Source organism: Ochlerotatus camptorhynchus, unplaced genomic scaffold, assembly GCF_037179485.1.
Source record: "Ochlerotatus camptorhynchus isolate MF236.1 unplaced genomic scaffold, CSIRO-AGI_Acam_v1.1 ptg000433l, whole genome shotgun sequence".
Classification (NCBI taxonomy): Eukaryota; Metazoa; Arthropoda; class Insecta; order Diptera; family Culicidae; genus Ochlerotatus; species Ochlerotatus camptorhynchus.
In genome coordinates this window covers 2,345,929-2,360,666 of record NW_027040919.1, presented here as the reverse complement: position 1 = coordinate 2,360,666, position 14,738 = coordinate 2,345,929, and the positions used below count along the sequence as shown (strand labels likewise).

Genomic DNA, 14,738 nt, shown 5'->3' with positions numbered 1-14,738 from the left:
TGCTCGCCCTTAGCACGGAAAATGTCGTCGAAGAAATGTGTCGAGAACAGTAACGCAGGTCATGTCAGCGCTGCAGAAAAAATGGCGAGAAGACCAGCTAGAAAGTAGTAATGTGCTCACACAAGTGCGAAGTGAAAGCCGAAGCCGGGAGAACTCTCCGTCGGAGTAGGCTGAATCCACCACCGGAGATTAGCCGAGTAGAACGTCGAGCCAAATGGCTCACAAATTGGAGAGACGGTCAGCGAACTGTGGAAGCGCCAGTTAGCTGAGGTAAAGCGAGGTGCACAGCCCTCTCCTAAGTAATACGACAAGTGGTTCTGGAGGAAAAGGGCAAGGCGTCGATGCGGTAAGAATCCCACACGCCATGTCACATGTCTGAGCTTTCTCCACTACTCTATCCATGCTCAGGAATAGGCTAAAGGTGAATAAGAAGCTCTACTATAATTTGATTTCGCATGCTTTTCTGCTGAACCTGCATTGGAGAGAATCGAAGCAAGTATGTGCGTCGTTCTACAATATTATAAATAAAAATAATCTAGAGCGTAGATAGAACACGACATAAAAATAATTGCATCGTCTGCATGGCCTACTTATATCATTCTCTGCGGTATTCGCTGCGGAGGATGATAGGGAATGCAACTAACATTGAATGTAATAATTTTTTGGTTTGCGTGTAGTTTCATTATATTCACGAAAGTTTCGAGTACTTCGATGATGATCAGAGAACTTCAAAGCAATTCCACGAACTTCAGGAAAATTGCAGAAACTTTCAAGGATTTCCGAGGACTTAGGAAATATTCCGAGAAACTCAGAAATGTTCCGAAAACTTCAGGGTCATTGTGGGATCTTCAGGGGAGTTATATGCATATCAGGATAATTTCCAGATCATTAGAAAATTTAGGAATCTTCAGGGAAGCACCAAAAACATCAGGGAAGTCCACGAAAGTTCAGAGAAGAATAAGAGAAAGTTACGCAAGCTTCAACAAAGTTTCCAAAACTTCTGGAAATTTATGGGTGCTTCGAGGAAACGTTAGGATCATGGCAACTCAATTAACTTTAGAATAATAGTGGAACTATTACAAAATACCTAAATATTTCTGGGAAGTCTAGAGAACTTTACAGAAGTTCAGAAATCTTTCGGACAGTTGGAATAACATCAGGAAAAGACGTAAAACACCAGGAAAGTCTAGACTTTCGAGGAAGTTCTAAGATGTAGAAGAATTAGATCCGATTGGCAGTCGAGTGATGCAAAATTTGAAATTTTTGCTCAACAGTCCTCAAACGATTTCAAATAGGGTTCTGATCAGCCTCCAAAATTTGAGGTCATTTGTTAAGGGAAGCTCAAAGAACTGAATTTTCAGGAAATCTTCGAGAATACAGCAGTTCAAAGAATTTCGGGAACTTCATTGAAGTTCAGAAAATGTTAGGGGAGATCCGAAAACTTCAGGGAAAATCCGAGATCTTCAAGTAAGTTTCATGAACATCAGCAGTATGCAAGAACTTTTTAAAAGAAGTTGCGTATGCTTTGAAGCAGTTTCTTAAATTGGGGGAACTTCAAGGAAGATGATAGTAGGTCTCTTAATTTCAGGGAAATATTGAGATGCCCCAACATTTTCAAATAGTTCAGAAAACTTCATAAAATGTTTGAAAGTTCCACCGAAGTTCAGAGGATTCTATTAAGTTCAGGTCAGTACTAAGAGCTTTATAATAAATTCTAGATTTCTAGGGAAGTTCCGAAAACGTCAAGGAAAATCAGAGAATCTTAGTACGGTTGCCGTAGCTTTGGAAAATTATAGAAATTTTCCGAGTACTTATGGGAAATTGTTAACTAGAAATTCCTTCTAGAATTCCTGAAAAAATGGGAACTCTTGTAAAGTCTAGAGAAGTGTAGTAAAGTATAAATATTTCAAGAGAGGTGTCACATCTGGGTAGTTATGAAAACTTTAATGCATTTTCATTTACTTCAGGAAAAGTTGGGAAATTCTGAGGAAAAGTACAATGAACTTCAGGGATGTCAAGACAAGAGAACTTCGAGGAAGTCCAGAGAAATTCACGAAAAATTCCGAGAACTTCAGGAAAGTTCCAGGATTTTCAAGGATGTTCTATGAAAATTGCAAGATCTCTATGGATTTTGCATAACAGCTAATATCTGATTGTAGCAGATAACAGTTACGTTTCAAGCTACGCTGTCTGTTGGAGATTATTATTCTCGCTTGAAATCATGGCGTCTATTGCCTAATTCCCAATTCTTATTTGTAAACGATGACAGTGACAAAAGCATGGTGGTGTAGATGGCTTATCAGAGCCTGGAATCAAGTCTCGTTTTAAAATTTGTGGCATGCTGATTGTCGAAATTTTTTACCAATAATCTAGTTTCAAATAGAGGGAACTTTCTTGCGTGTACATTCGGGTGGTTCAAAATATCGATTGATTCTAAATCAGGTCCAGATAATTCTTCCAAAAATTTGAGCTCATTTGCTATGGGAAATTTTGGATTATATTAACTCGAGTTTACCATACCCCCATAACCTCAATCAGCTGTCGCACTCTATTACGAATCAATCATCATTAGCCAAACCACATCATAACTGAATGCATTCATACGAAATCGCAAGACCCCACAAAGTGCAACAAGCAACATTCCATTTCGAATGCCCCCAACGTCGTTGTTGCCGTCCCCATATGGAGGTGGCCCCCTCGATTATCGTCAATCAAACCCTATTCGGAAGGTTCCCAATAACCCATTTCGAAGCGAATTAAATTCAAATAGATCAACTTCTTTTTTTTTCGCATGTATAGTTCACCGAAAAGCCACTGGCCAGCACACATATGGTGGCGGCTTCCATTGCTTTGATTTGTTTCTGGACCGTATTTAAATCGTCTATCTTTGATCGCATATTGATCCGATCGGGCGCGGATCCAGTTTATGATTAATAATATGTATCATTTGGAATTGGCCATTCAAATGGACACTGACAACGACGACGACGATGTGATTTGCGTGTCCAATTTGCCGCGGTCGTTCGCGCGCCTTGACATAAGGGGATCTGTCACAGAAAACCACACAAGCGTGTGGATCAATATATTTGCCATTTCGGTGCTTTTGTTTTTTGCTCCACTGTCTTATAGGTTAGGTTGGACCAGGGACACGGGTTGGCGAGTCATTTGTCACATCAGAATGGCGAGTGTCCCCCGTGGGGCTGCTTGGAATTTTTGTTCGGAAGATTGTTCTACCGAGATTGGCAACGTTTACCGTTTAGCTGACTAATGCCGATGGTAAATATTTGCTTTGCGTTCTATTTCCCCCGTAATCCAACGTGCGACAATGTATTCCTCTGCTACAATCCGGTTGAAGTAGGTGCGATAGCACTAATTGGATGGAATTATTGCCCGAAAAGCGACGAACAAAAAAAAAAAGGCAATGTGCCACATGGGTGCAAGTGTGACACATCCAGCAGGCGCTGCTTGCCTGGTGCCACAAAATAAACAGCTCACTGAAACCGAAAGTGATTTTTTCGCTTCGCGTTCGTGTGTTTTGGTCCGAGTTCCGCTTTCGGTTCGTCATCCGCAGCCGGCTTGCCCGCGTCGCGGACGGTCATTAAAAAAGTACGTTCGTTGACCCACATTCGGTTCGGGGCTCTCTTTTGTGATTATTATTCGCCATGTGTTCACGGTTCTCTCGGTGAGTTGTGAGTAGCAGTATTGATTTGTTTACTTCGTGTTTGCTTTCCTTTCTTCCGAAAAAAAGAAAAGACCAGTAGTTTTGTGTGATTCGATAATCGTGTTGTCGAATTAAATAATCATAAGTTCGAATGCCGGGGTGCTTGGAAAATTTCGGAGGTGACTGACCCGATTGCCATCGCAAACAGCTGTCAAATGGTAAGTGATGGAATGACGAATTCGTCATATTTATATAAAAATAGACTAAAACGTCCGAGCTTTGAAGAAATTGAAGCAAAGGCAGACTGAAACTTACGTTCGCCAGAACGGTGAGATGGTACATGGCCTGCTTTTCGAAATCTAGCGGTCCCAGCAGGAAGATGGTTCCTTCGGTCATCTCCGGCGAGATGATCTTCTGTCGGATGGCGAACAGCGGCGAACCCTATGAATGGATAGAAGGAATCGAAAATCAGCACACTGCTGTCAAGCACAACCCCAATATGGGGCAGAAAACTCACCCAGAGTTCCAGATAGACCGGCTTCGCCAGTAGGGGATTCTTGTTTGCCAGTACGTAGTCCAGTTCGGTTCCCTTTTTGGCATCCTGCGGAAAGGGAAGAAAAATGGCAATTAGATTAACGATTGAACCGGTAATTACTTTAGCAGAGTTAATGTTAATTAAGGTACTAATTGTATGGTACTGTATGTGCGTACGACGCGAACGATGGCTTCAACAGTCGGCAGCCAATCCAATCAATGCGGTTTCGGATTTCAATCGATACACCTGACAGATGGTGATAAATGGGCACCACGTGGGACAAACAATCCATTCAAATGTCGCGGAACCAAGCAGGCGACAGGATTTATGTCTCCGCTGCAACTTTGTAGCTCTGCGTCGGAACTGTAAACTGGAGCTGATCTTTTCCCGATCGAATTCGAATCCGGGAAAGGTTAAATTTCCGCACGAAAAGATTCAGAACTCTCGACAGAACTATTAACTAAACATGGTGCGCGGAAATGGCAATGACAGATGTGCGACCGCATATAAAATATGCCTGCATGGCAGTGGTATATTCTGCAAACATCATCGCTTAATACATAAGCTGTCAAGCGGTGGCTCCGGTGGCGGCGGTGAAGCTCTATGATAGGACCAGAGAGAGAGAGAGATAGATCCCATGTAAGGAAGTCCAGGAAATCGCGCGCTCGGGTTAATTTATTACGTAAAAGACCGCATCATCAATTTGCTGCCACCGTGCGTGGCATTTTCTATGCTGCTGGTTGGTGAAGAGAGATGACACACATTCCGGATCAGCAGCGCAGGAGGAACGCTGACCACAGTGCACTGAAGCTCGGGTGAGGTTGAGATGGGAGTTGGGGAATTCCTTCGGGTGGCACTCTGGTGGCAGCAGTAGAAATTGAGGTGACATGCCGAACAAAAAAGGGTTTCTTCGTGTTTACCGAGAAGAATGCTGTAGACGTTCTCTTGATTTTTCGAAGTTTGTACTGATGGTTAGATTTCTGCACCGTTGTTTCGTGATGTTTAGGCTATTTTTTACTGCGACATGTTTTTTTCTCTTGTGAACAGCGGAAATCTTTATGATGCCTCGAATACGATTAACACTAGTTTAGTAGATTGGTGTTATTGACAACTCCAATATATATTTTTTCACTTCCGGAATTGAATGATATACAATCTGAAATCCTTCAGGAACTCCTCCAACTTTCCCCCTGAAATTTCCTCTGCAAACCACCAAAGATCAAATATGCAGGGAATGGGCTCGGCGTAGTTTTTAGCACCCACGTTAAAGGTCAAGAGTTCGAATCTCATCTCGAGACAAGTCACGACTGACCTGAACATGTATTAATGTGGGGGAATTTCTTCATAAATTTATCAGATATTTGTCGGTAACTTTCAGGATGTTTTTGGAAGTCCATGGAGTTGTTCCTCCAGGGATTCATTCACAATCTTCTCCAGAACATTTTCTGGATTTTCTTCGAGAGTTCTTAGGAAGCTTTTCTACATTTATTCAAGGATCCACACTGAAATCCCTCCTAAACTCCTAGTGGTCACTGATGGAAACAATTTCTTGGTGAATTCTACCTTAAATCCCTCAGGGATCCATTTCATAATCCTGCGCAAATTCCACCTGGCACAATTAAAAAAAAAAATGTTTGGTGGGAATTGGGTTGTTTAGGGGTATTGAAGTAAATACATATTCGTTATCTGCATTAAAAATTGAACCGAAATCCAAAATTTCATCAATTGCGGTAAACTGGAACTATTTTAAATAAGTATGATTACATTAGCAAAAATCACCATATTACCGCCCCTTGGTACGACTTTGTATGGGAGCGAGCTGCCAACGAATAAATTTAGTGTCAGCGAACAAAAATTTAAATCTTGATTTAAAATTTCGAGATAAATGTCTACGGGATCGATGAAAATATCGTTGTGCTCAGAAAACGAAGCTCTATCAGATGGTGTATTTTTCGAAGTTAAACAACCAATTTAAAAAAAATATGCTTGTTATGTGCTTAAGGGATTTTTTAAATGATGCTTCAAAGATTTCTTCCATTATTTTCAAGGATCCATTCCGGAATCTAACAGAATCTTATTATGGAATCCTTGAACAATGTCGGTGGGAATCCTTTCATCAAAAATCCATAAAGAGTAACTTCAGGAAGCCAGGTATTTTTTCTGATAGCCATCAACTTCCTTTCGACTCCTTCAGAGATTTTTCCTGACTAGAATACTTCTTGTGTTCCATGGGGAACCCTTTTGTGATTTGTTTTGCAATGCATCTAAGATCTATTTCTGAATTCTTTCTTCAATATTTTGGGTAGTTCAGTGTGTATCCTTCAAGAATTTCACCTGATACATCGGCAACCGTATCAACCTTAGCGATCACAAACGAAGTGACAGACGGAGCGGCTGGAAAACTTTGGTAACAAACCTGCTATTGCAATTTTTCAGTGTACCACATGGCAACACTACTACTGGATTGTACACACATGGCAACACTAAATGTAGTAGAATGTTTTGGTTCTATCTCTTCCAGTGTACTCAAAACTGTTATGCACAAATGGAACACACTTTGCACACTGTCAAAGATCATTGCACACAAAATCAACTTTGTTCAAATCAAAACAAAAATACTAGCCTATCTGGTGGATGATGGCACAAGCTTCTAAGAAGTTTCTATTACAGCGAACCACACTATTTTAATTGATTTCTTAACCAGTTAGTCGTCTGTCACTTCGTTTGTGGTAACGATTGTGTTTAATTATCGTTTGTTGTATTTGTTTACTTTTTTTTATCGTGTCGAGCACAGGCATGGAAAATCATTTACATTCATTTCATGCATTCATTAACATTCATTTGCCCCTAACTTTTTTCATCAACAGAATTCCACAAAATGATGCATGGAGTTTTTATAGGTTTTGTTATTAGCTACAATTTTTGCCACTAACTCGAATCTGTATCTCTTATGCATCACGAGTTAGAGCGGGCAGAACTCGTTACTGTTTTTCAGTGAATGTAAAATTTGCTCTGGTTCGTCATGCATAAGAGATACGGATTTGGGTTTTTAACAAGAGTTGGAGCTAATAACAAAACCTAGAAAAGCTTCATGCATCATTTTGTAGAATTCTGTTGATGAAAAAAGTTAGGGGTAAATGAATGTAAATGAATGCACGAAATGAATGTAAATGATTTTCCATGCATGGCTCGAGCATATTATAAATTCATTGGAAGCATTTATTTGTGCAGTGTTTAGTATTTTTCGCGTTTACACATCCAAACACTCAAAGATAAATTAAATCAAAAAAGCTTAAAAAGTATGCAGTTTCCCGCTTCACCTTATTGAGTCCGAGCCATAATTACTTTGGCAGTAGTCATGCATGATTAAATTCGAAATAATCTTTCCAGTATTAAATTTTATTCTTTTTCAATACTTTTTTGCCAGTGAATAATCAAAAAAGATTAAAATTCAATCAAAAATTATTCAAATAGAATCAAAAATGATTAAAATTTATTCAAAAATAGATAATCTACAATCTAATCAACCATGATTAAACTGGGATTAATATCAGATGCTTATTTTTTAGAAAGAGAGGATTAATTTTTAATCATTCGATATGATTAAACTGAGTTTAATGTCAAATTGATTAAATTTCAAGCAAAATGGGAATAGTTCAATTTATCAGTGAAGATTTCGTAATCAGCGATTTTATAAAGTGCCTTTCTCTGCACTTGTTGTATTGTTATTGACTCTACCAATCTTCATCAGTGCCACCTCGAATCGATTAGTTGAACCACTGTTTAAAGCATAACAAATCGAGCAACCACGTCTTGTGTTGAGTCTACTTTTTGGCGCTTGCATTTATCAGTACTGATTCAGGGTGGTATGCACTCGTTGCCAAAAAGATGTTGGTGATTCTGATCGCATTACCTGCTATGGTTATTGCGGATGCTCGTTCCACGTGTTTTGTGCGCAAGTTGATCAACCACTAATGGAAATGTTAGGCGAACATGCACGCAACGCGTACTGTATGTGCGATAGCTGTGCTGATCTGCTCTCCAACGACCAGTTCCGGAGAATTGCCAAGCAAAATTCAGGTGCCTGTGGATACCTGGGACGGGACTTGACAATCGGGTAGCGATTTCGAGCCAATTTGCTGTTAAATCCGAGCCAGTTTCTGATTGGTCGATTTGGCAGTAGCAATCGTGGAATAAAAAGGGTAGAGGGTTCGCATCAATCTGGCTGCCAGTGATGTCGGAATCAATGTTGACGTCAATGGCGTTGATAATTGTTTATATTTGCAAAAGGAAAGCTGAAAAATTGAGTGCACTGCATGTTTTAAGCGATGGATATTTTTGTTTGTTTATGGCTGTTTTTATTGTGTTGAGCAAAAATGATATATAAACTGCAAGACTGCGGTAGAAACTCCTAATAAAATCCAAATTAAAATAGAAAAAAATATTTTACATTCCTGGCATCATTGGTCAACTCCGCCAAACACCACGCACAACTTTCCGAAGGGCATTCTTCAAAAACATTAAGAAGAGTGAGAAGCTCGATTGTCAAGTCCCGTCCCGGGTGGATACGATGGTTCATCAATTCAGTTGTAGCGAAAGTTGGGGCGAAATCATTCAAACCAATGACTAAGTCAGGAAGTGGAGAGACAACAATCAGACGAACCTGACAGTCAATACCTCTAATAGAAAGCGCGATGACGATGCTAAGTCCACTAGCAAGCTTCCTAGCGTTAGGGGTACCCAACCCGGGGGCAACTTGACAACTTCAGTATATTGCCAGTGTACCCCGACAATTTGGTGCAGGTGGTTCTGTCAAACTCACAAGTTTCAGAAAAGTTATCTGAATAGTGCGTATGCAGAAATGATGTACAATAAATAAAATCTAAGCTTGAAATTCATCTCATTGTCGCGCGCCCACCAAACCGGAACGCGCGTCTCTCGTCAAAATTGACATTAGTGACATAGGAACCCAAATAACATTTCAAGTTTTATCAATGTTTTATAGCATTCTACAAGTCTAAATAATGGTATACAGAACCTTCATAAAACCCAAATTGTTACTTGGGAAGTTCAGTGATGCCAGCGAGAAATCCCGGTTTGGTTTTTCAGTTGTATGCACAATTCATAATCACTTTATGAAACTTTTGTTTTATATAGTCTCGTGTGTCTTTGAGCAGAACAGAACCAAACGTTTAAACATATGATATGTAAAACGAAAATATGTGATTGTCATCGAATTCATGGAAACAAATAAGAATTGAGCGAGGATACTATCGGTGATTTCGACGTTATCAGGTACTAGCTTAAAAAAGTACTTTGTGCGTTTTTCGAAGGTCTTAAATGCATTAAGCTAAATATGTAATATCTCATGCAAGTTTAATAATTTTCAATTTCAGCAGTTTACTTTACTTGCCCCATAAGAGAAACACGGGAAAGTAGACATTTTTCATTTTACAGGTGCAGGACAAGCCTTCATTGCATAACTATGCTCAAAGCAATAATCTGAAGGATAGTCAAATTCAAGAGCAAAAAATAGCTGAAGAAAACAAAGTATTTTTATTGCCAAACTGCGAAACTCGCTTCAATTTGTATGGATTTATTTCATTTCACCTCGAAAATTATAAATTAGCTCTTTTCATATGGCATTCTCGTATGTTGTTTGACATCCACACATGGTGAAACAAAAAGTTGGTTTTCCATAGAGAAATACCGTTGCGGCGGTGAAGGACAATCCGTTTGTTTACGTCGCGTGGCGACATCTACTATTTGCAATTGGGTACGTGAAACTAAGATTATCTGTCACCTTGGCGGGGACTTGGGGATACCAAACCAGCTAGCAAATCTCATGACACCGTTTGGATCTATATGCCTGCATCTCGAAAGCGGATATCGTATCGCTCACTAGAGATTCCCTGAACCTGGACGACAACGTAAATCCAAGAGTGGTTAAATTGGTACCAAAAGGTAGAGATCTCGCGAGTTTAAGGTAGGTGTAATCAAAGCAAGGGGGGGAGGTGGCTGTCAAATATGTACAATCGTCGCCTACCTCGCATAACTGGTTCCAAACGTAAACAAGCCATAAGAAACCTACAGCGTTTGTTTACGTTTGGAACCAGTTTCATACAAGATGATCAGTAGGCTGATTTGACAGCACGTCCCCCCCCAGGATCAAAGCCCTCCTTAACAGTTGTGATAGGATATGGTGAGGGGGTATTCCAGCTTGTGCAACTCATGTGAGCGAATGGCCACGTATGTTGGGCCACTGTAACCTACTGCTTTGCGCTGTACCATTCCATTTGGCTCTATGTCAATTCCAGCATAAACAGAGAGTATTAGTTTGTGACGGTTCGCCACCACCCAGCCATGATTTTGAAATGTATCAGTAGTTGCGCTTGCTTATTTGCAGCTGTAATTCCAATCGTGCTTTGTCGTCCTGACTCAAGAATGCTACCTCACTAGGGCCCAGCAGCGAAGACATTCCTTCCAACCCTCGGATGGTAGCAGTGTAGAATTTTCCGTATAAATGTTTGGAATGTTGATCGTTAGTAGCTCGAAGAAGCTTAACAGAAACGGTTGAAACGTGTCGTTTACCTTCCTGCGTATTTGACCGACGTGGAAGTAACCTCAAATAAGTTGCGGAGCGAGTGACCTGAAACCCCTTCAGTAGCAATGCCTCATGAAGTTCCGGAAGAGTTTAATACGTCGGATTCTTTCCTCTTGGCGCTTTTCTTCAGCAGCGGATCCATGGAACGATATAGCAACAATCATTATCAACAACCCAGGCTACTTTTCTTCGACGCGTGGTCTACTAACTGTTGAATGCACATGCAAATAATCCCTCGCTTGTGGTATGTTCTGCATTAAACTTTGGACTGACTTTTACTGCTTAGCACAGAACTTTTTCTGCCTCTCCTGGCCTTGAACTTTCTTACGCAGTTCACTTTCCTTTTCCTTCCGATCCGAAAGAAGTTTCTTTAAGCAAGCCATTGTCTTCACGCTCCCTTAGCGTACAACATTTGGCTTCGGTGGCTTCGAACCGTACTGGTCTTTGATCCACGGAAGAACATACTTACTTAAAATCCCGATATAGACCTCCGTGTTGACCTTGTCGCCTTCTGGAATGAACACCGGGTCCATTTTTTTTGCCATCGGAAGCCACCAATCCAAACACCATAACGCTAGCAGGATGCTTGGTCAGATACACGTTCTTGTGCTCGTCGGCCACGTCTTTTACCGGAAGAAAACTAATATACCGATCGGTTCTGGAATTTGATACGGGATCGACGGTAAACATGCTTTCGTCGGTGAACAGGATTACCGGATTTTTTCGCTCAAGGAAGTTCATGATTTTCTTGCATCGTTCAACTCGACTTCACGCCGCAATCTTCCTTTACGATCTTCCGTGCCGTAAAGTCACTGATCCCGTGTTCCTTTGCCATTTTCCTTATTGAACGCTCTGGATTCACCCGAATCTTCCTTTTGATAGCAGCGATAACCCTCGGAACCCGAGCTGACCTCGGACGACCTGTGGCCACCTTCGCGGTTAGTTGTCCTTTCTTTTCTAGGTTTAAAACCTTTTTGATGGTCCACCGGGACACTCCCACGGCGATTGAAATGTCTTTTTGTGACATTTGCGCGTGGGACAAATCACGAATATGCTGCCACTTCGTCATGGTGCAACTGTCAAACTAGGTAAATCATTTTATTTCATACACAGCCTACTACACGGTTAGAAAAAAGTACCCAAAATTAAGTTCTTTTCACTCATCTCGGCACTATAGTGCAGGAACCCAAAAGTAGGTAAAGCGGGTCAAAGTAATTTTCATTTACTTATGTGCAGTTCGTATGGAATTTTCCACTGGCTTTTTAACCAAAAGTAAGTTAGTTGTACCCAACAGTAGGTAAATATGATTATACTCAACGTTGGGTTCCCACACTTTACTACCCCTGTTGGGTGGTTTTGCTCCTCCGTTTTTGACAACATTTGAAGGAGAAAAGGAGACAAACTAGTCAAAAGTAGGTAAAAGTGAACTTTTCGTTGGGTACTTTTTTCTTACCGTGTACGGTATGAGCTATAGGTTACGTGCATGCAAAGAAAACCAAGGCATTGTATGCATAGGTGAAACGGGAACCTTATGTGTACGATGGTGCAAACATTATCACGCATACGGTAAATAACTTAATATATCACCAAATTTTCTTACAATCTCGTCACAGATTCGCAATAAATCGTTTTTCAATAGCTCTTGTGCCGGCGCTCGCTCGGCTGGGCGCTTCACCGAATTTTCGAGCACATGAGTGCTGTCTGCACTTTCCGTGGGTTTTTAACTGTCTCCAATCACTGCTGTCACTGAGGAGTTCTCTGGGATTTGTTTACTCGTGCCAGCTTTTACCCAGAACTGCAGCAACTTTCCTTTTCGACCCATGCTTCTCTTGTGGAGTTCTGAAGTTCTTGGCTAAAACCGACGATTTAAACTCTTTGGGATCCTGTTTTTAAAGCTCATTCCATTGCTCAATAAGTAAGAACTGAGGACTTCTTGTGCCTACTTTTTGTTTTGGATGGGTTGGCTTTCACTACACTGCCAAAGAATTGCTGGAAAAGCTGGTTTCGATCCATTTTCTCACACTTTAACGATCACATGGAAAACAACCTGCACTAGCGCGATGCGTATCGATCATTCAAACTCCTAATAGGAAATAGGTAAACAAACAGTACTCTACAAGCACTGGCCTTGTGACAGCTGCACGGAGAAATAAAACTACCCAAAAATTTAGTTTTTACACTGTATGTTGTTATTCCTTAAAATTGAGTTAAATGCAAAAGTTTAACGAAAGTAAACAAAAAATCAAGATAGAAAATTAAAACACATCTATTTTGCAAACAATTTGATGTGATGAATTTTTGACGTACGTATTCAAACTTTACTTATAAAAAAAAACAAAAAATCGTTCTATTTATTTATTTTTCTCTTTGTTACGTAACGCAAAGCCTTACTCCCCCTCCCCTATGTAGCAATTATTAGCAATAGAGGTGACCCCTCGCTTAAAGGGGGAAGCGTTACGTAATTTATGGACGCCACCTGATACACCTAGTGTATTATGTATGTGGGGAAAATCGGGCAAAATGGACAATTACTAAGGTCTGTACAAGATGATTTCCATGCATTCGGTTCCCCAGGCATTTTTACTATAGTGCAGGGCATATACTTACCTTACCAATCGGGCTAAGGCCATCTTGTCCTCTGCTGTCCGAAGAAGTCGTCTCCACTTTACTCGATCCATGGCCACACTTCGTCAGCCTCGTAGTCTGCGAAGGGTCCGCAGGTCGCATTCTACTTGGTCGATCCACCTTGCCCGCTGCACGCCTCTGCTTCTTGTTCCTGTTGGGTCGCTTTCTAGAACCATTTTAACTGGGTCATCGTGCGGCATTCTTACCACGTGCCCAGCTCACCGTAGTCGTCCTGTTTTTGCAATGTGGACGATGGATGGTTCTCCCAGCAGCTGGTGAAATTCGTGGTTCATTCCGTCATGCATCTGCACTCCACCGTAGATGACACGTAACACCTTCCATTCGAAAACACGTTGGTCCTCCACGAGCATAGTCCTAGTCTTGTGGCCGCAGAGGACCACCAGTCTAATCAGCGTCTTGTAGATAGTCAACTTCGTGCGGCGGCGAATTTTAGTCCAACGTAGGCACGATTCCCTGCCGTAATGCATCTTTGAATTTCTCTGCTGGTATCATTTTCGGCGGTCACCAGTGAGCCCAAATACACGAACTCGTCGACCACCTGAATTTCGTCACCGTCAATCTGAACTCGGGGTAGGAGGCTAACATTGTCTTCCCTAGAACCTCTTCCTCTCATGTATTTCGTCTTCGATGCGTTGATGGCAAGTCCGATCCGCCTAGCTTCAGCCTTCAGTCTGATGTATGTTTCCGCCATCGCCTCAAAGTTCCATGCCATGATGTCGATGTCATCGGTGAAGCCAAAAAGCTCTTCTGATCACTCTTTCTAACGCGATGTTAAATAGCAGACACGAAAATCCATCACCTTGCCGTAACCCCCTTCCAGATTCAAAGGGACTCGAGAGTGTTCCCGATATTCAAACACACATCATTCGATCCATCGTCGTTGGTCAAGGCGTCAGTTTATCCGGAATCCTTTCTCGTGGATAATCTGTCATAGCTGATTTCGATCAATTGTGTCGTATGCGGATTTGAAATCGACGAAGAAATGACGTGTGGGCACGTTGTATTCGCGGCACTTGGTAGTTGATCTACACCAGTTGCTTTGTTGCTCTTCAGCCGACCGATCTCCTCCTCAACTTCTTGAAGATCAGGGGCTGGTAGCCTGTCGTCTTCTGCGCGTGCTCCAAGGTCTGTTGCCGTGCCACCACCACCGTTTTCTGCTGCATCACCGTTGAGATACTCGTCATAGTACTGCTTCCACTTCTCAATCACCTCACACTCGTTCGTGAGAAGGTTACCGTCCAAGTCCTTGCACATGTCGGCTTGCGGCACGTAGCCGTGTGTCCTTTATGCGG

The 14,738-nt window shown here is 41.5% G+C and overlaps 1 protein-coding gene across 3 annotated transcripts in view; it reads right to left on the bottom strand.

The window, feature by feature from the left end:
- The window catches only part of Cad86C (Cadherin 86C), a 604,661-nt gene that overhangs the window by 43,334 nt on the left and 546,589 nt on the right, over positions 1 to 14,738 (bottom strand). For all 3 annotated transcript variants that reach the window (XM_065234358.1, XM_065234356.1, XM_065234357.1), the window contains exons 5-6: positions 4,179 to 4,262; positions 3,977 to 4,102 (exon numbers count right to left, since the gene is read on the bottom strand). In XM_065234358.1, coding sequence (XP_065090430.1) covers positions 3,977 to 4,102; positions 4,179 to 4,262 — 210 coding nt within the window. The remainder of the gene's footprint in view (positions 1 to 3,976; positions 4,103 to 4,178; positions 4,263 to 14,738) is intronic.